General features: G+C 53.7%; 1 protein-coding gene across 3 annotated transcripts; it reads left to right on the forward strand.

Annotated features, from left to right (window-relative positions):
• Positions 1-27,416, forward strand: DPH5 (diphthamide biosynthesis 5). 3 transcript variants are annotated; one of them, XM_045817114.1, is made up of 8 exons: positions 1-147; positions 360-517; positions 5,556-5,680; positions 9,758-9,866; positions 18,041-18,161; positions 23,486-23,525; positions 25,172-25,275; positions 26,577-27,416. In XM_045817114.1, the coding sequence occupies exons 2-8, from the start codon at positions 383-385 to the stop codon at positions 26,810-26,812; spliced, it is 870 nt and encodes a 289-aa protein (XP_045673070.1). In that variant the 5' UTR covers positions 1-147; positions 360-382; the 3' UTR covers positions 26,813-27,416. The 3 variants fall into 3 exon arrangements, with proteins under 3 accessions (XP_045673070.1, XP_045673073.1, XP_045673071.1); XM_045817117.1 differs by having other exon boundaries at positions 2-147; positions 26,580-27,416; XM_045817115.1 differs by having other exon boundaries at positions 9-129.
• Positions 27,417-27,845: the final 429 nt, after the last annotated feature.

Genomic DNA, 27,845 nt, shown 5'->3' on the forward strand with positions numbered 1-27,845 from the left:
TTGCGGCACCGCAGCGGCCGCGTGGGTACTTGCTAGGCAAGGATCCGCTCCTTGGGATACTGCTGCCTCGGAAGGGCGGCGCTTTGCAGTTTGTGGGGGACGGGGCCCCGACGCCGATCCTCTGCCCGGGTGACTGTCGGCTGCTAGGTTTATGTAACAAGAGAAGAAACGGGACAGGGTTGCTTAAGGGCATTTATTCCGATCCTCCTTCCAGGAGGCTGGAAGTGAGATTCTCCAGTCTCACTCCTTGCGACCGGCGGTTCCTCCTGGAGCTACTTGGTTTCCATCTTCGTGTTCATCCCTAGAGTTCAGGTGCCCTCGGGGGAGCTGACACGTGTTCTTGTTCATTTTTCCTGCAGCTTCCCTCCCCCTGGACTTTGAAATGCTTTATCTGATCGGCTTGGGCCTGGGCGATGCCAAGGACATCACAGTCAAGGGCCTGGAGGTTGTGAGACGCTGCAGCCGGGTGTACCTGGAAGCCTACACCTCTGTGCTGACTGTGGGGAAGGAAGCCCTGGTAGGTGCCTGGGGGTCTGCAGCCTCCCGGGAGAAAGCTGCCCAGCCGTCCATTTTTCTTACACTAAGCAGAACCGAGCTGACAGGTCTGCTTTTCAAACCCTGTAAAATGCGTCCCCTGCTTCATAAGTGTTTGGGGAGAATGAGAATGGAAATCTTGCACCAGCCAAGTGACGTAGGAAATGAGAGCATGCGTGGTCTTACAAGTTTATGTGGCGGCTTTCTCCAGTAATAGGAAAGGGAAGTTATTTTACACCCCTGGGGATAGTTATCAAAATCCCCTATTTCGTGACATGGCCAAGAAATCCTCTCTGAGTTGAGTGCTAATGAGGGGCTGACACAGCCTTAATGAGTTGGTTATATATTCAGAAACCAAGCTGAGAGCTTCTACCTTTGAAGTATTTCCGTAGGGAATGGTAATGCCTTTCTGCCTGTATCTCTCCAGAGAGGTCTTTTAAACAGACATCTTTCAGAAAGGCTTATACCCAAACTGTGTGTATTGAGTGATCCTGGGAGGTGGCATCTGTGGGTGTATCATACATCAGAGTTGGCTGTCATTAAAGACTCATTACATTTCGGAGGAGGGGTTAAGTTAGGGTTCCTAATTAAATACCAAGTACAATGTAAATTAAGATGAAAAGATCAATGAGCAAGTTATAGGAGGAAGGAGGGAACTTTAGGATTGCCCGGTCCTCCAGTCTTCCGAACAAAACAGTGACCTAGAGAATTCCAAGTCCTCTGTCCTCTCAGATTCATAGCCAAACAGGCAGAAAAGTTAATGAAACTAGAGCCAGTGAATCCAGGAAAAAGTTTTCGCTTTGATATATACAACTGGACTTCTTTAGGCAATTTCTGTGGATAAAGCCTGACCTTACATGCATTCAGTGTAATGTACCCACGTGCATTATACAGAGATGTAAGCTATGATTTTTGTTCTCAAGTGGTTCACGATGTGTCTGTATTATACCCAGGAAACTGTGAATAATAATGGGGGATATAAGTAATAATTCACAATGGCAGTGGAAAGGGGAAACTATAAAATTATATTGCTGGGAAAAATTTAGATGATCTTATTTAAGTCCACATTCTTGCTTTCATCAACTAAATAACGGAGGCTGCCTCCCATTAAATAATTAACTAGTTATTAATCACAATTGGAATACATGTAAGAGATCAGATCGCTTCATGCTGTGATGATAGTCAGGGAATACTACAGAATAGACAGCGTTTGAGCTGTGTTTTAAAATCATGCATCCCAGCAGTTTTGTTTTGCTCTATTTACAGCATGGCCCAAATAGAAGATGGTAGTAACCTTTATACAGCTCTGCAGGGCCAATGGCTAAAGGGGACTGACTTTGGGGTCCCCAGCTACCTACAGAGAGCCGAGGTCACTGCGCTGTTACCAGGCTATGCGCCCTTGTAACACATGTGATGTTTTGCAGTCAACTAAGGTTCCGTGACTCGGGCAGTCACCTAGCTTCTCTGTGCTCTTCTTATCTGTAAAAGGGGTGAACACAGTGCCTGTCTCATATTGTGGTAAAGATTAAGTGAACTCCTGCGGTACATACATTCTTACAACAGTGCCCGACCACAGAGTGGTTGGCCAGTGAGTTACCACAAGTATTGTTACTGTAGCTCAGATTTGACAAGGGTTAGAAGAAGACCATTCCTTGTGAAGGAGAGAGACTTGTGAGCCAGAGCATGGAGGAAGAGAGCCCAAATTCGCTCTCCTCGTCCTTGAGCATAACTGAAATCGCTTGCATTTTCTCCGGGTGGGTCTGTTCCCTCTTTCCTTCCTAACCTACTCCGCCTGGATGCCAGCCCGCTATTTCCCGGTCCTGTCGACCTGCTGTGGACTGATGTTGCGGGGACAGAGGACGGCAAAGGACTTCGCACTGAGAAAACTGAGGCCGTCAGCTGTGACCTTTGTTCACATTTCCCCGTTTGTCCTTCCCTGAAATCTGAACCTGTCCTCCCTCCAGCCTTAGAAAATGACCTGTGACATGAGGTTCTCTTCCTGTTCAAGATGGACTCCATCTAGATGTGTGTTTTGCTGACTTCTTTCTCCCTCTTTTTCTGGGACCTTACCCCCCATCAATTATTCGTTCTTTCTTGTGTTCCATCTGCATTAACATCCTTCTGCCCTGGGCCTGAACCATGTTCCTATGTAGTCCCTCCTGAAAACTCTCCTCTTTGAAGCCTCTTTTCCAAAGGTTACTCTCTTCTTTTTTCCAATGCTTTTTGAAAAAGCAGATACTTTTACGGTCCCCATTTCCACGCCTGTCTCAGCCCTGCAGGCTGACTTCCATTGTTCTGAAATATTTCTGTTTGTTGACCGACTATTTAGAAGCTGAGAACTCCAGAGGACAGTTCTGAATTCTTCTCTGCTTTACTTCTTTTGACGCACGTAGTCAACCGCTCCTTGAGTCTGGCATTCAAGACACATCTTCCTCTGGGTTTTACTTCTACTTTTCAATTTTTCTCAGTCCCCTGCGTGAGCTCCTGATTTGTCTATGTTATCTTTAAATGTTAGGGGGGATTTTTGGTTTTTGGTGGTTTTTTTTAGGTTTTTGTGTTCTGATTTGTTTCTATATACTACTTTGAGTCTCTACTCTTCTGCTTTTTGACTAGATAATAATACATGAAATGGTTAAAATTCAAAGGACAGTAAAGGTCTATATATTAAAAGATTTCTATCCCAGTACCCCTTCCTGGAAGGAATCATTACTAATTTCTTGTGTGTCTTTTCAGAAATACCCAGAAGTAATTTTAACTTACAGTTTTTACCCTGTCCCCGCATACAAAACTTGCCAACTTAAAGCCAAGAGTAAATTTTGAGTTTTGTCTTCCTTTTCATGAGTGGAGAAGACTAGGGCTGAGATTTCACCACAGTCGGCTACTCGGGCGCTGGGTCATATACAGCATAAGTTTAAAATCCTGACCGCTGTTCCCCAGCATCAAGCATAGGGTCTGGCTGGCACAGAGGCTGTGCGTGAGCAACATTTGTCTGATTGCTGGGGGGAGGGTGGGTGGGGAGAGGTGGGGGAGGGTGTCGGGGGGATAAATGGTGATGGACAGGAACTCGGGGTGGTGCGTACCACACAGTGTGCAAATGGAGTGTTGTACAATTGTGCACCTAAGGCCTGTATACTTATTTACCGATGTCACCCAATAAATTCAATAAAAAGAACTTTTTCAAGGGAATAAACAAGTAAGTGGGTAGATTAAAAATAATGTAATACCAGTCTCTTTACTGCTTTTTCTATCTCTTCTCTTTCCTTCTTTTTTTTTTTAAGATTTTAATTTATTTTTTTAGAGAGGGAAAGAGAGGGAGAAAGAGAGGGAGGGAAACATCGATGTGTGGCTGCCTCTCGCACACCCTCCACCAGGGACCTGGCCCACAACTCAGGCCTGTGCCCTAGACCTGGAATCGAACCGGCGACCCCTTGATTTGCAGGCCAACACTCGATCCCGCTGAGCCACACCAGCCCAAGCTCTCTCTTCTCTTTTTTAGATATTTTTTCAAGAGGATCAGCCATGTGATCATATTGAGGTGTTTGAGATTCTCTTTAAAGGAGATTTTTAAAAATGTTTTATTGTCTCAATTAGATAATGAAATGTTTCTTAAGTTAGGATAAGTGACAAATATGGATGATGTGTGAAGAAGTCTTGGAGAGGGGGTTTCTGTTCCTAAGTCATTTATAAAATACTGGATAGGATTGCTGCTAGCGTCAAACTAGCAGTGGGTGGCTTCTTGATTTTTAAAACTTCAGAAAAAAACATCATTTCCTTCATTTCTCAGTCGTATCTGTATCCTCTTGAATCGGAATATAAATGTTCTACAACTGTTAGGTTGACTGGGTTCGTAAAGTTAAAGGTATATAAGAATTGGTGATTAAGAAACCGGATGGTAAAGATGAAAATAAAGAGAACATTTTTCATCCCTAGGGTAAAAATACCCTGTCGTGGGAACTTTGGGAACATTGTCTCTAAGAATCACAGAGGAAAGGAAAGGATCTTTTTCCACCTTCGAGAAACAGATTCTAGTTAAGCCTTGGGAAGTAACTGTCGGTCACGCTTGGAACGACAGCCTTAGTCTTCACGCACTCACGCATTCGCTCCCTCGGTCACCTGCCCGACAGACCGCCCAGTACCAGGCGCCCTCCCTCCCGGCCGTCCTCCTCGGTGGGTAGGAAACAGTGTTCCTGAGCTGTGCGTCCACTCGGACTATATTCGAATTTCCTGTCTGTCCACAGGAAATCAGTCGTAAGGTTCTTGACCCTGCGGAGCAGCCGTGACCACCATGGCGCCACCACCAGCCCCCGGGCCCTCTCCTCACCTGGGCGCCCCCCGCCAGGGCAGGTCAGCCCCTGGGCCGGTTCTCCGGGGCTGGCTGCAGGGCACTGGCTCTCAGGGTGCTCTGCACGCCGGTCTCCCTCTGTGCCACAACTCTCTCCGCTGCCCCTCTTCCTCTCTCAGCGGGAACTAGGAAACACGGTTTTAAATTAGTCCTCCCTGCAATTACACAGCAATGTCTGCTGCTTCTGTAAACAACTGCATCTTAATTTTCTCTCCTTTCTCGTTGATGGTGCCTTTTATTTTAGCCAGGGTCCCATGGATTTTCCCATGGAAAATTTAATATAACCCAAACTCTGTGCACGTTTATAATTATTGTTTTAATATATTCTGTATTACTGTGTATGCATACGTACATATTCTGTATTCATCCTGCAATGTTCTGCCTGAACTGTTGGACCAAATTTAGAGCTAAAATTAAAATGCAAAAAGCCTCAGATGTTAGGAAATCTACCTCCTCTTGGGATATTAAGATTGCCCCAAAGACAGAGTTTAATGACAACATCATATAGACTGCTAGCTCACTGATGAGTTCTAGGCAGTGGTCTGTGTTTGGGGGGTTGGCAAGATTACACCAGCCCCAGAGACTGCTGTGGGTGTGTGTGTGTGTGTGTGTGTGCACACGTGTGTGCGTGGCAGTGGTCACCTGCTGTCTCATTTGGGTATTGGCATTACATCTGTAGGAAGAGTTCTACGGAAGAGAGCTGATTCTTGCCGATCGAGAGGACGTGGAGCAAGAAGCAGATAGTATCTTAAAGGACGCTGACAGCAGCGATGTTGCGTTCCTCGTGGTGGGGGACCCCTTTGGGTAAGTCAGAGCAAGTATTTGAGTTTTCGTTGTATTTACTTTTGTCTTCTCAAATCAGTAAGAATCATTCTGTTACATTTAAAACCTTTAACTCGCCAGGTTCTGATGAGGGACTCGGTTGGCATGGGCTTTGTCTAAAATGTTGTGGTTTCACGATCTTTGATGTTGGTGTCAGAAGCTGCGTGGCAGGAATGTGATCCTGTGTGTGTCGCCTGTGTTGTGGACCGGGTGTCCTTTGGAAGGTCACTGCCGGCGTCAGACCCCTGAGGGGCGCGTCACACCGTTAACTAGCTGTGTGACCTGATGGAGCGCCACACCTGCCCCTTGTCTGGCAGGTGAACTGCAAGCACCTTCTGCTCCCTTCGTCTAGGCTGCTTTTTCTCTCTCCATCATCTGCGACGTAGCAGCACTGCCATCACTTCCCTTGCCTTGAGTCTGTCCCCTGTGGAGCCTCAGACCCCAGTTTCCCACCTACATGGTCGGAGGCCCCGCCCCTCCCCGTCGGAGGCCCCGCCCCTCCCCATCACGAAGAAGGCGACGGGCTTCCGCTGGTCTGCTCAGGCGCCGTCAGTCCCTGACGCCGAGCCAGACGGGACAAGTCCTTCGTCTCCAGCTCGCGACCCGAGGTGTGTGTCACGGACTCAAGGAACGGACCGACCACTGAATCCCGGTGAGCCCGCCACCGAGGGCTTTTTCAAAAGAGTGGGGCCACGTGCGTGTGCATGTGTCCGTCACAAAGAAAGTGATTTATGTGGGTGCGATGCGCCGGGGTGGTGTGTCTTCACTGAACCTGGTTGCGAGCGACACTGGATTGTCATCCGCTGAGAGAGATGGAAGCGGTTGAATTTCAGCCTCTGACGTAGTTTTCTGTAAAAGCAAGGCTTCCTCCAAAGGAAGTACCTGTCTTCCCCGCTTTTTGGCCACAAAACAGTAAAATGGAAAAGGGCGACGAGAAGTCCTCTGCACAGAACGGCCTGGAACTCTTGCGGGACCTCCTCACCGTGACGGTGGCTCTGCCGGGACGCGCACGAGTTCTGCGATGTCCTCCGCCTCGCCCAGAGGTCCGGCTCCCCGGCAGCGCGGTTCCCACAGTCACCCGCACGCGCGATCTCGGGTCTCTGACTGCCGCGGCCCGTGACCAGAGCTGCCCCAGGCGGCGGGGGCTGCAGGCTGGGGGGGGCCGCACCCGTCCTGGTCCCCGGGAGGGAGCGAACGGCAGACGGCGGGAGTAAAACGTGGGCGGCCCTTTACAGAAGGAACCCACCTCCGGCGAGTCCTCTCGTACCCGTTCGGGGCTGGTGTCTTGTGTCCCTTCCCGTGCATCTCACAACGCTGCTGTTCCAGGCCTGTTCAGAACGCGAGGAAACGCTGTTCGCTTGGGAAGCACCGCTGGCGACTTGCTTTACCGAGGTTTTCGTGTCTTTTCCCTGCTCTCCGGTCTCGCTGCCACTCCTCGCCTGGCCCACACTGTCTCTCTCTCTCGTGCACGAGTTTAAAGCGCTAGCGAGCCTTCCTTCATCGCCTGTGCTGGGGTCAAGTTCGTATTTGTAAAACCGCAATTTGACCGGCTCAAAATGAGAACGTTATTAGCTCCATCGTTGGCCAGACATGAAAAATCCTGTCCAACCTGCCCTACCACCCACGGCACGCCTGCACTGAAGCCCACGGAAGGGAGAAGCCCACGTACGTGAGACAATGAGGCCCAGAGAAAACCTTCAGTGGCTTTCGTGGCCTTCAGTCTCTTAACGGTCTGGCCACTGTGCTCTGTGTCCCGCCGCAGGCCGACGGCACGGCTGTGCCTCTCCTGGGGCGGGCCGGTGCCCGTCCCCCGTGTCTGCTCGGGCCGTCTCCTGGAAACCACGTTCTTCCCTGTTCTCCCTCCCTCCCTCCCTCCTCTTTCGCCCCAGTTTTATCGAGGTGTAAGTGACACACCGCCCTGCGAGTGCACGGTGTGCAGCAGCGACTGAACTCACGCACACTGAAATGCGTGAGGACTGTTTCCCTCCCACGTGACGCTGACGCAGCTGGACGGGCCGCACCCCGTCCCTGCCCCGGACGCGCCGGCTGTGTCACCGGCAGCCCACCCGCCTCTCCAGCGCGGCGGAAGCTGCCCTGCGCGCTCCAACGCGCATGCGTCTGTTCCTCTCCGCCCACCTCCTCACCCCCACGTTCCGGATTGTTTTCTTAGGGTGGGTGCCCCAAAACAGGTTTATTATACCAGTTTAAAAAGCCAGAAGTTTTGAACATGGACATTTCAGGCACATATTGTCCAATTAGTCATCCGAAGAATGGCGTCAGTCCGCGGTGCTTGCGTGGCTCCCGGGAGCGGCAGCTGCCCCGGGCGGCTGCAGGTACCGGCGGGCTTTCCCGCCGCCAGCCCACCTCCGCCGAGCGAGGCGGTGCGGTGTCCGCGGACGAGGGTTGTTATGAAATAAACGTTAAACGAACATACCAGGTCTTACACGTCCCAACCGGCCCCCGTGACGTCCTTCATTTTACTGTCCCCACCGATGAAAACGTTCTCCATTCTCCTGTCGAAAGTGCCACAAGCAGAATAAGAAGAATTTATCACTATTTCTGGGCGCGTAGCTCCGTCCCCAATCGTGTGTGTGTCAATGTGACTGTGATAGAGCCGCACGCCCGGAAACCCTCACGTGTGTCTGTGTGCACACACACACGTGCGCACACGCACCCTCTCGTCCAGTCTCCATAAACGAGCGTTTTCCCGGCCCCAGGCTGGAAGGAGTGCTCAGTGTGATGGTTTCAGCCTGTGTTTCAAACCAGCTTTTTCCTTTTCGTGACAGCAGTATAATCTAGGTAATAGTGATAAAATACCAGTTTTGTCAGCAATTTTTATAGCAGAGATCTGAGGGGCTTGCTTAATCACACATCAGTTTCACAGAGTCAGATCCCTCTGCCAGCTCATTAAATCTTCACAGTGCACCAGCCGCGTCTGGTCATCTTAAGCGAACTCGTGATGCAGAGAGATACCGTTTTAAACTGGGCTTTCTTTCCGCTCATCTATTCAAATAACCCACCAAGTCCTGTTTTCCTTCATCTTACTGTTAAGTAGTGAAATTCTGTTGGTGGTGATACTACAAACACTTCTTACAACCGGCATCCATGGTATTTTTTAAAAGCTCACTCTGCATCACACGAATGGTTTTCCTGCCAGTTTCTGTTGTGCCTGTGTGATTAGAGACGGGCTTCAAGCCCGGTGGGCATTTGTTAATCTGTCCGTGACGGCCTCGCGGGGCGGCGGCCCTTGATCCTCCTGCTTGGTATGCGTCGGCCAGGCCTTCCCGAACATGCTAATGCTGCTGTCCCCGCGGGGCCACGGTTCTCATCCAGGGGGAGGGGGAGGGGGCCTCTTTCACAACGCAGCTCTAGATGGATGTGGCACTGCGTGTCACCGTCTCTGTGTTTATGCAGACACGCATTCTCTCCCCACAGTGGGCTGTCTAATTATAATCATTAGACTCAGCCCAGCCCTGGCCAGTGTGGCTCAGCGGGCTCAGCGCCAGCCTGCAAACCGAAGGGTGGCTGGTTCCGTTCTCAGTCAGGACACAAGAGGCAGAATGTGCGCACCCAGGAAGACAGTTGTGAGTGACACACCTGCTGCACAGGTGTGAAATCCAGCTAGGAGCCTGTCAGCCGGAACTCTAATTACAGACAAAGACTGACAGGCTGTGAAGACGTCCAGTGTGTTCTGCGTGTTCGGTTTCAAATGCAAAAAGGAAGCCCTCCAAATAGGGCAGAAGTCGAGCAGCAGGTCCAGCTGTGCATGGTTTGGGCCGTGAGGCCAAAGCATTTTCGAAGCACTGCTCCCAGGTTCAGGGGCCGAGCTCACGCCCCGCGGGGGTGGGTGCAGGCGCCCACGGGACACGGGAGCACGAAACCTGCCCGCCGTCCCGGGGCTGCCAAGGCTGCCCCCTGGGGTGTTCCGGGTGCCGCCCTGCACTGCCCGAAGCCCAGAAACGGAGGAAAGCCGTGCCCTTAACCCTCTTGTTGACGTGAGCTCGAGAAGTGAACGTCAGTGTGGGTGCCTTAACCCAGCCCGACTTTCTCTCCCTCCAGGGCCACCACACACAGCGACCTGGTCCTGAGGGCCACGCAGCTGGGGATCCCTTACCGCGTCATCCACAACGCCTCCATCCTGAACGCCGTGGGCTGCTGCGGCTTGCAGGTAACGCCGCCAAGGACGTGTTTTTTGTGGTACTTAGCAGAAACATCCTACCTTTTTACAGACTGCAGGGAGACTTTATTCTAGTTTATGAACTGTAAGACACTATTACTTTACACTACCTCTGTGTGCACTAACTTTGTGTAACAGTAACATTTTTATGCTAGGTTTTCCTATACCTTAGATTCCCCCCTCCTCACTGGAACAGACCATTGAAACTGACCAGAGAGAGATTTCAACGTTACATTAATCTGTGCATGTGTGGAAAGGAGCTGTAATCTAACTGGGTCGGGTGACTATTCCACAGGCCGTTTTACCTTCCCCAAGTGACGCTCTGTGCATTGCCGAGGCCCCCCTTCTCCACACGGCGTTAGCGCCCGTGCCATCAGGGCGCTGCGCTGCAGCGTGTCTTACAAGAACCTGTAAAGGAGCCAATGCCCAGTGGCAGCAGGCTTTGAAGTCGGCTTTGTAGTCGCTGATGTGTAAAGTGCGTTATTTTCAGCCCAAAAATCTTGGTTCTGAGCGGTTCAAAGCGCACTCCGTAACCGTTTCCAGGATTTTCTTCCGAGATGTTGACATTCGTTTTGCAAGTTTTGGATTTGTGTTCTGATATTCACCACTATGACCCATGACAACGCCTCATGGCCAGCAGCGGTGTTAAGACTTCATTGGTGGTTAAGGCACACGCCTGCTTCAGATACAGTAGTGGGTTGGGGGGGTGCATCTTAGTATCTACGAAGGCAACCCCCGAGGTGCGTAGCTGGAGCGTGTGCTGTAAAGGGGACCCCCAGCAGGAAGATGCGTAGGCTCATGGGACACCAGCTGTGTCTGCGTCCTCAGCGGGGCTGCGTTTTCCGTAGCGCTCAGGAAGCGTGGTCCCCACTGAGCCGGCCCATCCTGGCCAGTCCCCCCAGCGGTGTTAGCACCTCCGGCTCCGGAGGGCCAGAGGGAAGCATGCGTGATTCACCTTTCGGCATTCGCCACTGGCTCTTAGTTGCCACATCTGAGTTGGCGGGAATTTGGCTCTTTTGTCTTCTATGAAAATGCATACTTACAAAAAACCTTGCCAATTCAAGGTTTTTGTATACTTTAAAACCCCTCCAACATTTCTGTGTTAGAGTTCTGTGATGAACGGAGGAAGTCTCCCCAGTCACCGTCTTTACTGTCGGCCCTCCCTTCCACGGTGCGTTTGGAGACAGGTTTGGGCACTAAAAATACAAAGACTCCCCACCCGGAGAAGCTTTGATACCTGCGGGTTTGAAAGATAGGAGGCTGGCTGTTTTCCCGCTTCAGGCAAAGGTTACGTGCGACACTCAGATTTTCATGGAGTAAACTTTAGGATTTTTTTCAAAATCAGAATATTAGAAACACGTGCACTTTCAAGTGTTACCTGAAATTTCTAAGTAACGGATATTTCTAACACTTGTATTATTTGTATTATGAGGATTTTTCTAATAAAAGATATTTATTTGTCTAGGGCCAGACAAGTTGGTTATATTTAGACATAAACTCTGGTGAGAAGTCAGGGGTTTTTCTCAAGACACAAAAGACCAAAGTTGTCTTTTTCCTGAGTTATTCAGGTTGAGCATTCATCAGCTTTACCACTTTACCTTTGTTTCTGCCTTCAATGGCCATTATTAAAAAAAAAACTTTTTTCCTTGATAATAAATGATATATATACTTACAGAAAATTAAGAAAATACACTAAGTGTAAAGAAAAAAAATAAAAATGAAAGTGTCATGTCCTCCCACCTGGAGGTGATCAGGAGCTACCAGTTTGGTATATTTTCTTAGACTTTTTATTCAGCACTCGCTCTGCGTGTGTTCTGAATCAGACCGTCCAGACTGAAAGAAGACATTACGAATTCTGAAATGCTTGCTTGTGTGGTGTTTATCATGAATAGTTCATCACCTCTGTGACCGAGGACACTGATTCCTCTATAAACACGTGGTGACTGGTGGTTGGAGCGGGGCCATCCGGTGATCCGGGGAGTGGTGATTTCTGGGAAACTCCGCCACCGCCCTTCCCAGTTTCCCGGTCACGAGCAGGTGTGAGCTCCTTCCCGGTGTGCGCGTGTACGCCCTTCTGTGGAAGGAGTGGGGAAACAGAGTCCCCCGTGCTGGGCCCCGGGGGCTGCCCGGGGGGTCTGCAGTCCTCTGGCCGTCCGGGGGCCTCGCTCCCTCCGGTGGCCCCGGGCGCAGCCGCGGTCACCCCCAGCCACGCGTGTGGTGTTATGTGTTATTGGTGGTGCCATGTGGTGTTACGTGTCATTGGCAGTGTCATGGGGTGTTACGTGTCATTGGGCAGTGCCGTGGGGTGTTACGTGTCAATGGTGCTGAGACGCCGAGCGGTGGGTCCCTTACCCATCCGCACTGTGGTTGGGAATCACCGGTTTTCCTTACATGTAATTCCAGGCTGTCTGATTTGTTAATTGTTAGTTGTTGAGACAATCCTCGTTCACAACATTCCATCTTGTCCCCGTGAGTGTATTCGTGACTGGCAGTCTGTGTCTGTGATGGTTATTTCACGTGGCTAACCAGCGTGCCCACTAACAGCCTGGCCTGTTTGGGGACGTGGCCCGCCCGCGTGGAGGGTCTGCGTGCGGTCTCTGCACCGAGCCCCCTGGCTGTGCCGGCTCTGGCTCTTTGCTCAGGCGCCCTGGTCTCCCCCTCGGTCCGTGGGCGTCGTGCTCACCTTTCCCTCCGGCCCGCCCGGAGGCCCCTTCCTTCCAGCCCGTCTCAGTTCCTACATGCACCACCCCCCTAACCCCCACCCTGTCATAGGCACTGACTTACATGCAAACATTTTAATGACAAATGTTGATGTTACAATGTCACCTTAAAAGTCAGAATTGGGTGCCGGGTGCCTTCATCTCAAAGAAAACAAACGTGTCCTTGTTTCGTGTTCTCTCGCACTTTTCTAAGCACGATGCTAATGGCGGCCCGCGCCCACTGTCCCAGACACCTTCCTGGGTGACGGGCACATGGCGGGGTTCCAGGTCCTCTCTCTGCGCCCGCCTCTCAGAACCCCCAGTGGGGCACCTGCCCCCCGAGCGTGCTGCTCAGAGGTGTGGACTGAACTGAACTGAAACCTCAGCTTCCTTGTGGCAGCTGTGGCACGGTGCCGTTCCTGTCCCAGCCCCGGCTCCCTTTTGGAAAAGAAACATTGCTTTAAAAAAATACATCTTAACTGATTTTAGCATGAATCCGTATAACGTAAACAGTAATAGTGACTGTTAGCAGTAAGCGTCATTAAAGTGGCGTGAACGGACAGAGGACCCTTCTGTGCGCGCGTCTGCTGCAGAGTGGGCAGCCTTTCCCGTCTCCAGTGTCTGGGACTCTCTGAAAGCGTGTGTGCCCAAGTGCACGCCCATGTCCTGCGGTGCGGAAGGAGCAGCTGGAACGGCGCGTGCTCACCGACGGGCCCTGAATGACCGGCAGTGCCCGGGAGAGAGGCCGGGGAGAGAGGCCCCGGATTCACGTGATTGCCCAACAGACACATCTGCTCGCGGTGCAGAGGCCGTCGGGGGAGTGAATGGGATGTCACGGGCTGTGTGAACGTTGAGGACGGGATAAAGAGTAATGCAGAAAATAATACAGTGCACGTAATCTGGCACTGACGGTTTCGGTAATTACAGTAAAACATTTTAAAGAGAAATAAAAACTGGTGTTAGTGGCTGCAGTTGACTTCAGGGTGAGGCTGTGAAATTCTGTCATCATGAAATGCTTCTACTTTCTCCGTGCTTGCGTAAGTGACCCTGACGATTGCCATATGTCCCTGTGTTTCTGTGAAACATTTCTCCTCGGGACGATCCGCGCGCTGAGTGGTTCCCACTCCCGGTCGTCTGGAGCATTCCGGCGGTTTTACCGCGGTCCGGGAGCGACACGGAGCGGATGGAGCCGAGCCGAGCCTGGTCCGGAGCGCGCTGGGGTGGGCAGCAAGTGTACGAGGCGGCGGAACCTCAGAACCCAGCCAACACACTCTCTGCTCTTCCGGTTGCTTCAGAACTGATTCTGAGCACCTGCCGGAGAATGGGCACGTTAGGAAACTTTTCTCTTCCTTTCCATTTTCACTGTGACTTTTAATCACTATTTAAACAGTCGTCTTACATTCTTTTCCACTTTATGGGGGGGTTTGTTTGTTTTTTGGTAGATCTGGTCGTGCCATTCTTCTCCTGCGACAGTCCCGGTGAACGCCCGTCCCGTGCAGAACACGCAGTCACCCGTGTGCACGTTCACGTGTCGCAGACGCCGCGGTGGTTCCCTCACCGTCCCTTCCTGCCGTGCGCCCTGCTGCGGTGCCGCACACAGAGTCGCTGTGTGACGAGTGCCAAGTCTCTGCTGAGTGGAACTGCTTGTTCCTTTGGTGACTTGTTCCCCCAAGTCGGGTCTTGTCTTTGGGATCACAGCCCTTCCGTTTGACCCCTACGGGGACTCACTCAGATTCTGTGTGAGAACATGCGTCTCCGTGGTCACTCACCTTTCTGTCCCTCGTACGGGGCCCCGCACACACCTCTCCAGGGTCAGCAGAAAGCCGCGTGGCGTCGATGGTGAGCAGCGTGCGTGAGGGTTGCGATAACCAAGTCCGAGACCGGTGTTCGGGATAGAAAACGAGTGACTCCTGATGACGTGGCTTGTGGCGCTTCCCGGCAGCTCTGCTGGCCCAGCTTTCTTCCGTTTCACAGACCTGGCCGGTCTGGTGTGGGATGTACATGATATACACATGCATGCACATTATATGCATATATATCGTATACATGTGCTATACATATATGTATATCATGCATGTGAGATACATGTGGGGCTTAACAGCGTTCTTAGCCAGTTAAGTTTACTGGTTTTTCCCTCTGCAGAGAAGGCACGCTTTGACCTGGCCGTGACGAGACAGTGTCACTGCAGTGGAAGGTAGCGGGCAGTACAGCCTGGTGGGGAAGCGGAGCTCGCGCAGCGCCCGTGCTTCCGAGACGGGCAAGCGCAGCGGCAGCGGGGCGCTCGGGGGACCGCGGGCGCCGTTCAGGCAGGCGGTGCCCAGGGCTCTTCGGGAAAGGCGCGGGCAGAGCTGGTGCTGCCGGGAACCGGCACTGGCCACCTGTCAGGGAGGGCCAGTCGGGCAACAGCTGTTTCCAGGTACCTTGCTCAATGCCGTTGTAAAGGTTGCCCAAGAGCCCCCGCTGCCGCTCCCTTTCCGCGGCCCCCGCAGTCCTCCCCGCCGCACCGCAGTCCCGCTGCCTCGGAGGCCCGCGTGCGTCCTCCGCCTGCGGAAGGATCCCTCGGGTGCTAACAGGCAAAACCCCTGAGCTCCTACGTACATACAGCCCGGATCTCGTCTCTGGTCAAGGATACCTGCTGCCCAGTGTTTGTCTGGCTTGTGTGTTTTCTCACTCTAACCAGATAATTAAACGGCTCGTTTTAGGTTGAGTTTTTGCCTTCAAGTAGATAAAAGCAAGATCCAATATGCAGTTATACTGCCTTCTGTATAACTCACTCCCGGCTAAAACAAATGAACGAGAAGCGTGCACTGACCCACGGCTGTGAGGAAACAGCTCTGCCTGTGGCCTGGACGTTCGGATTTGCGCACAGGGTGTCTGGGGGCGAGGGGGTCACAGTGCAGAGGTCGCTCCTTGCCGGCCAGTGCCCGGGCTCCCGCAGCCCTGTGCTCCGTGCTGGGGTGTGGCTCCAGCTGCTTTGCACAGCTCGCTGGTAAGCGCTGGCTCGTACAACGTAAAGGCTGGCCCCCCTGTACTTTGGGGCCCGGGCGTCCTGCTGGTGAAACCGTTTGCACAATGTTCCAGAACTCACTGGAGAAGTTTGCCCCCGCGGCCACAGGGATGGCCGCAGGCTGTGGACCAGGGCCCAGGGAAGCGGTGCCGGGCGGGGGGCTCCTCGGATCCCCCACATCGGGTGATTCAGAGGCACCTGCGCGCGGAGGGGTTTGGCCAGGATTTTTACGCGACCGGCGTCTCAGTTCCCTCTCAGATGACCTGCCCCTTTCCTTCCGAAGGAGCAGTCTACCTCCTTGACTCTTGAAATATCGAAGACCCATTGAAAGTGTTCACATACATTTGCGCATGTAAATTTCTTTAACTTTGTTTTTCCTTGAAGCTGTTTTCATAGAGCAGTGTATTTCAAAATCTGATCAGAGGTGCCAAAAGTTCTGTTTAGAGTTTGAACAGCTGACTTGTCAGGAGGAAGCCAAAAGCACCATTTCACATACTCAGCAGTTTCTCTGAGCTCCCTCCGGCAGGGAGAGCAGTTGGGTTACGTCAGGACGCAGCCTCTCTGAGCCTCTTCATCTCGCCGTTGTGAACGTGACTTTGTCACACCATCAGAGCCCCGACACTGACCGAGTCTTCACTGTGCGCCAGGCACCTGGCTCTCTGTACGCTGTGTCGTGGTAACCCTTAAAAAGCTGCCTTACTAGGTTGAGAGCCACCACACCCGTTTTTCCAGCGGAAAGTCAGGGAGGTCACTTGGCTTGTGCTTGATCGCCCAGCTGGTAAGAACCAGGGCCGTGACCCCCACGTGGAGCACGGGATCTGTCCTTCCCGTGAGGAGCACGGGGTCCTCGTGGGACAGACTCTCAGCTCGCAGGCGGGGGCAGCAGCAGGGCTGGGCCCCTCCCAAGTGCGAGTGTGGCGGGCGGGTTCCCGGAATCCGGCCTGGGGGCGCTCTGCACTTGCTCTGTGCGGGAACGCTGTCTCGTGTAGCAGGGAGGCTTCTGGCTCTGACTTTGGGGTTGCAGGGCCTTTGTGCGCCAACCTGTGATTTTACAGGGAATCACCTCGAGACAGTCTCCGAGTGGACTTGGGAGTAAAGCCCACTAGAGGCAGATCGCAGGCTGTGGCCACACGAGGAACCTTCTCGGAAACTCCCAGTCGCCGTCAGGAGTGACGGTCATGGTTTTTGAGGCCTCAGTGTGTAAATGTCAGGAGCGGCTGAGCTCTGGGGTCGCAGGGGCGGAGGACCCTGAAGGGCCGGCTTCTCTGCCTCCTTCCCGTCTGCCTCCCGCGCCCCTCGTGCGGCTTCTGAAAGCAGGTCTGAGAAGCTGCGGACGACAGCCCCTCCCTCTCTGGGCCGGTTTCTTCCCTTTTCAGAGGAAGCACCTGAGGCTTAGAGGGGTTGGGTGATGTCCGGAAGCCGCCCGCCCGTGGTTCCAGTCCCGGCAGCCCGTGGTGGAGGGCTCGAGGTGACATCCAGCATGGGGGGGGGGTGGTTCCCAGCTCCATCACCAGTCCCTCCGAGCACTCCTTAAACCGAGTAGCTCATCTCCCAGTAATGACATTCTTGTGACGTTTCCCCGCCCATCACATCACTGACAGTAACTGTCCTTTGCACACGGCCCGTGAGCGGTCACGCTAGCACCGCACGGCACAGTGTGAGTAGGGTCCTCCCTGCCGCTGGACCCTCCCAACCCGTGGGCAGGGAGGGCGGTGTGCGGCCACCTCCTGGTTTAGAGACGGTGACCTGGAGGGAGAATGTGTCACACAGCCCCCGAGTCCCCAGGACCAGAGTCCAGAGCCAGGCTTTCTCGGCGTTAAACTTTGGGGCTGGACTCAGGGAAGGGAACTGCGCATCCGCTGGACGCAGACGGGAACCCAGTGAGTTCTCGGTTGTGTGACGGTTGGTGGGGGGTGGGGCAGCCCCTGGGGGACGGGGGAGGTTTAGGAAAGGCGCCCTCATGGACTCCACAGCGAGGGGGCGTACAGAGGGTAGAAGTCTGGGGCTGTGCCTGTGGCTGCAGCAGCATGCCCCGTGTGGCCTCTCCTGAGGGACAGGGAGGACGGGCCCTTCCTCGGACCCCGGTCCCAGCTGCTGCTGTGCTCAGGAGCCGGGGACCGCCAGCCACGTGTTCTCTGGAGCCCGGCGGTCTCGTCTGTTACGTACGCGTCATGACGGTGGCTGAGCCCGCCGGCCGCTCGGACGCCCTGTGTGTGTCGACCCCTACTGGGCTCCTTGGGTCCCGGTACCGTGTCCCCGGACCGGGCACGGGGCACTAGAGGCGTCAGGAGTGCATCAGCTGCTCTGGGCCAGGACGGCTTCGCCGCCGTTTGTTTTTTGGGACAGGTGTGATCCCTGACCCATCGCCAGTCTGCTGCTCACTTTCATTCTGGTGGTCGTCTGTAAAACAGCGCCTGGTGAAGTGTCCCATCGTTCACGGGCGGCTGTGCTTTCTCTAGCTGTACAGGTTCGGAGAGACGGCGTCCATCGTGTTCTGGACAGACAGCTGGAGACCGGAGAGCTTCTTTGACAAGGTGAAGAAGAACAGGCAGAACGGCATGCACACGCTGTGCTTGCTGGGTAAGGGCGCCCCTCAGTCACGGCGCGCGCGGGGTTGTGGGGCCGTTCTCTCCTCGACCTGGTGGCCGGCGGGGAGCTGGTGGCCGGTGGGGAGCTGGCCAGCGGTAGCTGTGGCCACGGCCGGCACTCTGGGCACGCCAGCGCTTTCCCACTCTCTCTCGGGAGATGTACATTTTCTGCTCCAGTCCCCACCGGCCGGTCCCCGTGTCCCCACCTTGGCCCCCCCCGGGTCTTGTCAGCTCACTGCAGCTCAGCAGGCCTGGCTCTGGGCCGGGCCTTCAAGGGGAGCCCTTGGCCACTGCAGCGCAGGGGCCGGCCGAGCCACGGCTGGGGGTGGGGGGGGTCTGGCGCCCTGGAGACCCTCTTGCTGACGCCTGGTTTCCAGGTGGGTTGGGGCTCAGAGGTAGAAGCCACTGCCCCACCGTCACCCAGCCTCCTGGTGGCGGCTGTGATAGGACCCAGGCGGCCCGTGGTCACAGCCCTCCCCACTGTGCTGTGCTGTCCGAACCCAGTGCCCTGCCTGGTGTGGGGAGAAAGCCGGGCCACTGCCCTTGGCGATGACGACGGTGATGGCACAGGTACCGCTCTGAAGGACGCGGGCGGTGTGGTCCCACAGGCGCACCGGGACTGCCCGGGGTGGGTCACGGCCCCCCCAGCGCCTGCTCTAACGGTGCGTGCTGTCTGCACACCAGGGTCAGAGCTCTCGCCCGTGACTGACAGGACAGGGGTGACTGGCGCCTCTGATGGCTGCGCAGTGGGCCCTGCGTCCAGGTCAGAGGGCGGGTCCCAGGGCTCCCCCTTGCTAGCCAGACGGTGCGGGGGCCCCCAACCTCTGCTTCACATCCAGCAGCCGGGAGTGACCGCCTGTCCCATGGAGCTGTCCCGAGCAGCTCCGTCGGCCGTGCTGCTGCCAAAGGGGCAGGCGGTGCGCGTTGTCAAATGTCTGATCTCCGGCACCGACGTCGGCTTGCTCCGAGTGCCTGCCAACGCCCACTTTCGGTCCTGTGGTCAGTCTGCGTGCCCGTGTGCTATGTGCCTGGTCACAGTGTGCTCAGGTGCTGGCACTGCCCTGGGGTCACACGCAGAGCTGCACTGCCGTGGTGACGCTGGGGCCACCAGACAGGCCGAGGTGACAGGCGAAGAGAGCACCGCGATTCCGGCCTCCGCAGGGAGCAGAAATCTCAGGAGGGAGAGGCTCCCGTTTGCCAGAAACGCCCAGGCTGGTTGTGGGCGTGGGACAGCCACTCCGTGTGACTCCGTATTGTGTGACTTGTGCACTGTCAGACCTGGCCGGCGGTCTCTCGCGCTACAAGAGCTCAGAGCCGGTCTCGCCCACGGCAGGGTCTCTCTCTCCCGGGGAGAAACAGGAAGTCAGTGTCTCGAGGAGTTGGGACGCCAGCGCCCGGGGGTCGAGTCGGTGACAGCCACTCTGTAGGTCAGGTTTGCACTTCGTCCCGTGTCCCTGTGGCTGCTCTCGTGCCGCGGTGGCGGCGGTGTGACCTGGCCGTCCCTCTGACCCGGGCCCGGGGACCTCAGGTGCTCGCTCTCTGGCCCTTCTCTGAGAAGTCTGCCGACAGCTGGTCTGAGCAGAGCTTTGCCTGATAACCCTGCACGATCCACACTCTGTCCCTGGCGAGTCCCTTTCCCGCTACCTTGTTGTACTTGGTTATTTCTGCAGTCTCACCACCCGGCTGAGTGGTTCTATTTATTAATTTGCTGGTTTTCTTCCCTGTTTGCTCTCTAATGTCTAGAGGTCTGGCACAGCGCAGAATAAATATTTGTAGAAGTTAATTGGTTGAAGGTTTTTTTAGTTTATTTTCTCAGAGAGAAAGTCTAACTCTTACTAGTTTATTCCGTCCCAGCCAGAACACATTCCTTTTCCTCCAGTCACGTGGGCACCTAATAAATTCAACCGTCAAGGTCAGCCCATGAATGCTTTTCTCGCTTTTTCTTTTCTTTTTTTTTTCCTGGCTTATGCCTATCTCCCGCACTCAACTGGCATGCCACGGCTTCTTACTGTAGCTAATTGTCAGTGCAGTTTAGTGCTTCGGTTTTGCCCTCGGTGTCCCGTGTGGAAAGAGACCAGTCCTACCTTTTCGTAGCCGAGTCTGCGGCCGCGGAGGGATTGCAAACGGGGACGCACGGGAGCTCGGGTCCCGGGTGTGTCCTCCCCGCGTGCGTCACAGCCGAACCTCGAGAGGTTTTGCGGCAGAACTGGAGACCAGAGGCATCCGAGGCAGGCTGCCCCAGACCTCTCCCCACAGCCACAAAAAATGGGGGAGGGCACAGAAGCAGCCCTCCCCCTCGGGAGGCTCAGGAAAAGCAGTTAGGAAACCAGAGCACAGGTGTCCATGAGTGCCCGTTCGCTCTCCGCCCCACCTGGGGAGAGTTAGACGCGGCCCTGCCCGGCTCCTCGTCCGCTGGAGACCCGGCTGGAGCTGACGCGCTGAGCACGGGAGAGGCCACCGAGAGACCCGGCAAGCTCCACTGCCTGGGGAGGCAGGAAGGGCAGCCCGGGATTCTGGCCCTTGAGCTCCCTGCCTGAGAGCCGCCACTTTTCTCAGCTTTCCTGGGGAAAGACAAACAAAGTCCAACAGCCCGTCTCTCCAGCCGCGGTAACAAAGGCAGGAACAAGGTGGGAAGCAGAAGACGCCCCGACGCCAGGTCCTCAGACCCCGGCTCCTACCGCTCCGTCCCCCATGCGTGCTCACCCACCGCCCGCCCACGGGCCGAGCCCCGTGGGGGCCAGGAGCACTCGCCGCGGCAGGAAGCCGCAGAGAACTTAGCTCTGATTCGGAAAGACAAGGCGAACGTGTGGGATGAAATCAGAGATAGGAAAACACGGCGCTGGCCGTGTGGATGTTTCCAAGAACAACCAAGGCCTTACGAAGCAGTCGGGGTTCAAGGCTCCTTCCGGACGGGGCATTGAGGCGGGCCGGCGGGTGGGCACGTCCACTCAGGAGACCTTTGTGGAGTGTCCAGTGGGGACTGCGCATCGTCTGGCTCCCTGGTCTGGGATGAGCGGGAGGAGCCGGCGTGCTCCCGCGCAGCAGGAGAGGAGCACTCGTGGCCCAGGGCGCCAGGGAGAGATGCTGAGGCCAGCCCGGGCTCAGGTGCATCGCTCCGTGTGATTACAGAGCACATACCTGCAGAAAGTGCCCCGGTCCTCCTCGTTTTTACAATGCAGTGCTGTGGAGCCGTGACTTTTTTTTTAAATATTTTATTTATTAATTTTTTTAGGGAGGGAAGGGAGGGAGATAGAGAGACACACATCAGTGTGCGGTTGCTGGGGGTCATGGCCTGTAACCTAGACATGTACCCTGACTGGGAATCGAACCTACGACACTTTGGTTCGCAGCCCGCACTCAATCCACTGAACTACACCAGCCAGGGCGAGCCGTGACTTTTTTTAAAATTGAATTTATTGGGGTGACTGGCTGATAAAATTATATAGGTGTCTGGTGTTCAGTTCCACCATGTATCACGTGTACACTGTATTGTGTGCTCACCACCCCAGGTCAAGTCTCTTCCTGTCACTGTTTATCCCCCTTCACCTCCCCCACCCCCTCCCTCCTGCTCATCGCCACACTGCTGTCTAGGAGGGTTTTTCCTGTTTGCTTAATCCCCCTCCACCTTTCTCCCCCAGCCCGCAGTCCCTCCCCTCTGACAGCTGCCAGTCCGTCCTCCGTACCTATGAGTCTGCTTCTCTTTTGTTTGTGAGTTTATCTTGTTCATTAGTTTCCACATATAAGGGAGATCACATGGTATTTGTCTTTCTTGGACTGGCTTATTGCACCTAGCATCTTGCCCTCTGGGCCCATCCAGGCTGTTGCAAAAGGTAAGATTTTCAGCCAGTGTGCCACGAGAATTTTTAGAACATGCAATACCTGACTGTTTATTCAGGGACTCCGACATCTCTTCCCTTCAACGGTCAGATAAAAGAGATGACAGCAGCCAGCGCAACAATAGCCGTCTAGTGTGACTAAATCAAAATTACACCTATTTTTTTTTGTCAGATTGGCCAAGTAGATGATATCTTTTAGGGTGTGCTGCACCATTTTAGTAATTCGTTTATGTGTGCCAGGAGACGAACAAGGTTGAAAAATCGCTGCTGTAGAGCATGTTATTTAAAAAGTTTTTAAAAATGGAAATATTAAATTACAAATTTTACTATAGGAAAGAACATCGTGTAAGCTTCAGGCGAATGAATTAGCACCTGTGCTGAACCTTGAAACGCCTTCCAGGGGTCACTCACAGGGATCAGGGCAGGCGTGCAGGACCGGTGGCACTGGGGCCACGTTTTCAGTGACAGACACGCACTTTCCCCTGTTGGTCCAGACAAGTGGAAACCCTAAACGATGCTATTTCAAACCGGAAAAATACACCACCCGTGCCAGAGAACACTTAGAAACACGCGTACGGGGTTAATCTTTGCTGTACTCTCTGCAGTATCCTTTCTAAGAAAAACTCGCGTGCGTCCTCACCGAGGAGAGCGGTGGAAGTGTACCAGCGAGACCGCTGGTTGCCCTGCATTTATTTTTGCAAACACAAACTCTGGCTGACCCGCTGGTGCTGAGCGCGTGGGGCAGGAAGCAGCTGTTGCCGCCGCGCACTGAGTTCCTCTGAGGATGGAGGGGGCTTCTGCCTTTGTCGCCTTGTACCAGCTAGCCAGGCCGAGTACCTCCAGGGCCCAGGAGCCAATATTTGAGACGGTTGGGCCGCCGGGCGTCACGAGAGCAGCTGCCGTGCAGGGTCCTGGCCCCGGGGTGTCCCCAAGCCTGGCGCTGGTGCTGGGGGAGGCCTGCCGATGTCTGACTGTGTGACATGACAGTGTTTCTTCGTGAGTTACCAGGGGCACGTCTCACCCTTCGTAAGAAGGCAAACATCTTTTTCTTCACGTAGTAAGAGCTTCTTTCTATGTATGTTACATGCATTGAGAGTTACTTTCCTCCCAGTGCCTGAGAAACAGTCTCGGATGGGAACACGACATGACCTGCCCCTCGGGTTAGCGTAGACGCCGGCCAGGGGGAGTGGACGCAAAGGTGCCGACCCGGCCAGCCTGTGCCTCACTCCTTCCCGCGCCTTCTCCTCCCGGAGGAGGAAACCCGGTCCTCCGAGGACGCTCTCCGTCCGGCCAGCCTCTCGTCTGTTCTCTGACGGGTCACCTCTCCCCCACCCCAGGCTTCCGTTCCTTGTGTTTTCATTACAAAGCGTCGAGATACGTGGGGAGAACATTTCCCCACAGCTTGAGTTTACGTAAGCAAAGGATTTTTGGACACGGTGATTCATTACATTAAAAGAGAACTGTTTTTTACTTCCTGCAGACATCAAAGTCAAGGAGCAGTCTTTGGAAAATCTCATCAAGTAAGTCTGACTCGGAGAACGCCTCCATCTATTTTAATTCCTTGAGCAATTCAATAAATTCCGCTTGAATGGTGGCAGTTCTAAAAATGGTTGAAAATCAGCTTTCATTACAGTTCAAAGCTAAACACTTTCAGTCTTGTGAAAAGGTGGAAATGGTAAGAAGTGTGATAGAGCAGAAACGGCGATGGCTTTACTAGACGCATCACCGAGCACCGTGGCCGGCGCCGGGCAGGCGCCCGTCGGTGTTTGTGGGGGGAGCGGAGAGCTGGGAGTCGGAGACTCGGTCTGAGTCCCAGGTCTGCCTCTGGTCACGGCTCCTGGGCAGGCGCCCTCCGCTTCTGAGCCTTGTTTTTCTCACATGAGGAATGAGACTAATAATCCTTTTTTGTTTGGAGAGGCAGCGCCCAAGTGACTGATGAGCACTTGAGATATGGGTAATGTCACTGAGGAACTGAATTTACCACTTCATTTTAATTAATTTAAAATTAGCCCTGGCTGGTGTGGCTCAGTGGATTGAGTGCCAGCCTGCGAACCAAAGGGTCACCGGTTCGATTTCCATTCGGGGCACATGCCTGGGTTACAGACCAGGTCCCCAGCAGGGGGCACATGAGAGATAGCCACACATTGATGTTTCTCTTCCTCCTTTCCCCTCTCTAAAAATAAATTAAATAAATAAATGAATGAATAAAACCAATACCTTAGTTACTGGAAAACTTTTAAGTAGATTCAGAACAACTTCAGTGTGTAAATCTACTTTTATCACCATGTATTTTATGAAATCTAAATGCTGATCTGGTATTTCCAATGACAATTTAACATTTCGATCAAGATGCACTGTACACATAAACCACGTAACATTTGAAAGACTCAGTACAACAGCAACTTCTTTAATACTTTTTATAGGAGTAAATGTCAAAGTATAATATTTCGGACACGCTGGGTTAAATATTAAAATTAATTTTGCCCTTTTTAAAACTGGTGTTAATGTGGCTTCTAGGAAATCTAAAATTATGCCTGTGGCCTGCATGATATTTCCCTTGGACAGTCTGACGCAAGAATTGTTTTGAAAGTCCAGAAATAATCTATATGACCTGGCTGAGAGGCTGCGCAAGCTCTGTTTTCATTGCCACCACCGGGCAAGCACCGGCGGCCTCTCAGCCCCACAGACGTGAACGGGTCCCCCTGCCAAGGTTCTCAGCGGTTTGCCGTGTAGCTGCCTTTCTGAGGGGAGGAAGTGGAGAGAGGAATATGTGGTTTGAACATGGCAATGAAAATGAGTAGTACTACAGAACCTGGTTAAGCCAGGTTACAGAGCAAATTGCCACTCGTTTTGAAGTACTTTTGCCTACGGTACTCCTTTGAGTTAAGGTCACTGTTAGGCATTTGTTTTTGAGTCATTAGACTTGTGTTTCTGGCCACATTTCACCGAGATCAGAGGGCGGTTGAAGTAGAACCGTGAAAACAGAGCTTCAGAAGCCGAGGGGAAGCTGCTGTGTCCGCGCTGTGGTGGGCACTTGAGCGGGTGCCACGGGACAGCCGCAGAGAGCGCACAGGTGTGGGGCCTGCGTGTACCTGGGCAGCGCTGGTGCTCGTGCCTGGTGTTACCGCACGCCTAAGCCCAGCGGCACCTGGTGTTCTGCTTCCAGGGGAAGGAAGATCTACGAGCCTCCTCGCTACATGACCGTGAACCAAGCGGCCCGGCAGCTTCTGGAGATTGTCGGAAACCAGAGGGCTCGAGGAGAAGAACCAGGTACCTGAGATGCCCACCCCCCAGGGCCCTCTCCCCGACCCCCCTCACCTGCCGCCGCATTGCTGTGTGCGATGCCGTGTCCATGTTGTTTTCCAGCCTCACCTTAAATCTCGGAGGCCGAGCGCTGTCCCGAAAGAGATATAACGGAGTTCTTTCTAGTCGAGTCAGTTCACACGAAGGTTTTTCACACATTAACTATAAATCGCATTTGAAGTATGTTACTATATAAATATTTTGATAAAGTACAGAACTCTATAGTGAGCTTTTCCTGCAGAAATATATTTACTCTGCCTTTTCTCACTCTCCACACTGAGCCCTGGGCTGGTTTTCTTCAGGAGAGAGACGAGTGGATTTTTTCCCTTGTGTTCCTAAAATCTAGACAGAGCGCAAAGTTTATAATAAAATGATTGTGGGCAGTGAATATTTACTAGGAGGTTTTTAAATGAACCGGTCATTATATTTTAAGGTGCTGACTGCCTTTGAGCACCTGCCTCCGGATAGAAAAGACACACAGAGATTCCCGAGCGACCGCTGCTTGTTGTGTCCTCAGTCGTAGGCTCTCCTCCGGGCCGGAAGCCGGTCATCTCCAAGGGACACTGCCCAGTCCCTCGCAGGCCCGCGTGCCCCCTTCCCAGCTAGCAACAAAACTACCGGCAGGTGGCGCTCCAGAGCGAACAATGCTGATGTTCACAAATGCTGGTTATTTTGAACTCCAAAGTATAAGTAATGTCGTAATGCCCACGATTTCTTAAGGGCTCTGGAGCCTACTAAATACTGCCGTGTATCTATTACCCTAGCCCTTCTACCCCCCGTTTAATAAGTGAAGAATCTGAAGTTTGCCACCTAGCTGATTAGGTGTCCAAGCAGAAACTCAGATTCATGTATTTACCTGATAATCCGATCGTTTTTCCAGCATAGCTGGGTCAGAGTGATCATACCCCAAGCAGCGTAGTCAACATGTAAGCACGTGGTAACACCGCTCACTCAGAAGCGATTTAAAGTGAACGCTGCGCCGTGTTCAAGACCATGGACACCGGCCTTTGTTTATCAAATCCTAAACACTTACACTGAGGCCAGCCTTTGCATCCTGAAAGGGTAAAAAGTTGGAAAGTGCTACGTTACGGGTCGGGCAGTGCAAGCAATCTAGAAATGCCTTAAATTAGATCGTTGGTCCTCAGAGAGTAGCCGAGGGGATATAAGGCGTCTGGGGCTTCGTCGCCCTCCTGGTACTAACGTTGGCTCGGCTGTTGGACAGAGCAGTGCATCTGCGACACTGAATGGCGGAACCTTCTTTCCTTAAGTAGCAGTCACCGAGGACACGCTGTGCGTGGGCCTCGCCCGGGTCGGCGCGGAGGACCAGCGGATCGCCGCCGGCACTCTGCAGCAGATGTGCACCGTGGACCTGGGGGGCCCGCTGCACTCCCTGATCGTCACCGGAGGCAGCCTGCACCCGCTGGAGACGGAGATGCTGAGTCTGTTTCCCGTGCCAGAGGCCAGCCCGGCGTCCCAGGGCACCCACGACGAGCCCCGCACGTAGACGGCTCTGACACGGAGGCTCATTTCGGCCCCGGTGCGCGCGTCTCTGTATCAAAGGGGACAGGTCCTCTGTTCCTAGTAAGTACAGGACCGGTGCCGGAGAAGATGCCGAGGCGGCCACGCCCCGCCTCCAGTGGCCCGGAGCTTTCCCTCTGACGTCATCAGCAGGTGCGGCTATCGGCGATTTTCCTGCAGGTGCACGCATGGAGCAGACCAAGCCAGGACGCTTGTAGGTGGACACCCACCAACAGCCCTTGAAACGCAGCTTTTCACTGTGAAACCATCTGTACGAGGTGGACCTTCTTCCTTTGGAAGCTGCCCTGACTGTAGGCGAGCGAACTGCGCCTGCGCAGAGGTGGGCGGGGCGCGTCCCCCTCCCGGAAGGCCGATCTGATCACGTGCAGCTGAGTGACTTGCCGCGAATCACCTGTCTTACCACCTGGCATCCTAGCTGCAGAGCTCCTGTTACATATTATGTGATCGCCGAATTATAACTGTGCAGCCAGCCATGTCGGGTTGCCCTTCGGTTTTAAATAGCAATTTTCACACCCAAGCTGACAAATGAAAAACTTAATGACTACAAAATAAATTTTTTTTAAATTTAAGTCAGAAGCCAGTGGTTGATCAACCAATCTTCGTCACCCCACCTAACTCAGCGTGCCCTGGGCGGGTGCCCGTGGTCACGTTCTCCCTGCCGGGCGCACATGACACGCCCCTCACTGTCTCTGAGCGCAGCTGTGTGGTCTCTGTTAGGTCACCGCAGGGAAAGCTCCGCGACCCGCTCGTGTGGCCGCTGTAGCTCCGAGCCCTTCCGCGCCGGTCCACTTATCACTCGGGAAGCTCATGGCAAGCTGAACAAACATCTCTGGTCTTTGGGGAGCATCCATTAGCAAGACACTATTTTGACTGACTTTATTTCACTGGAGATAAATGATTTTAATATATAGGAAACATTCCATTTGCAATCAATTGGACACAAAAGGGGTGAGAGCTGAGGACATTTAAGTTGCCAGTCCTGTCTGGTTTGGGTACCA

Source organism: Phyllostomus hastatus, unplaced genomic scaffold (assembly GCF_019186645.2).
Source record: "Phyllostomus hastatus isolate PE091 unplaced genomic scaffold, TTU_PhHast_1.1 phas_scaffold_216, whole genome shotgun sequence".
Lineage (NCBI taxonomy): Eukaryota > Metazoa > Chordata > Mammalia > Chiroptera > Phyllostomidae > Phyllostomus > Phyllostomus hastatus.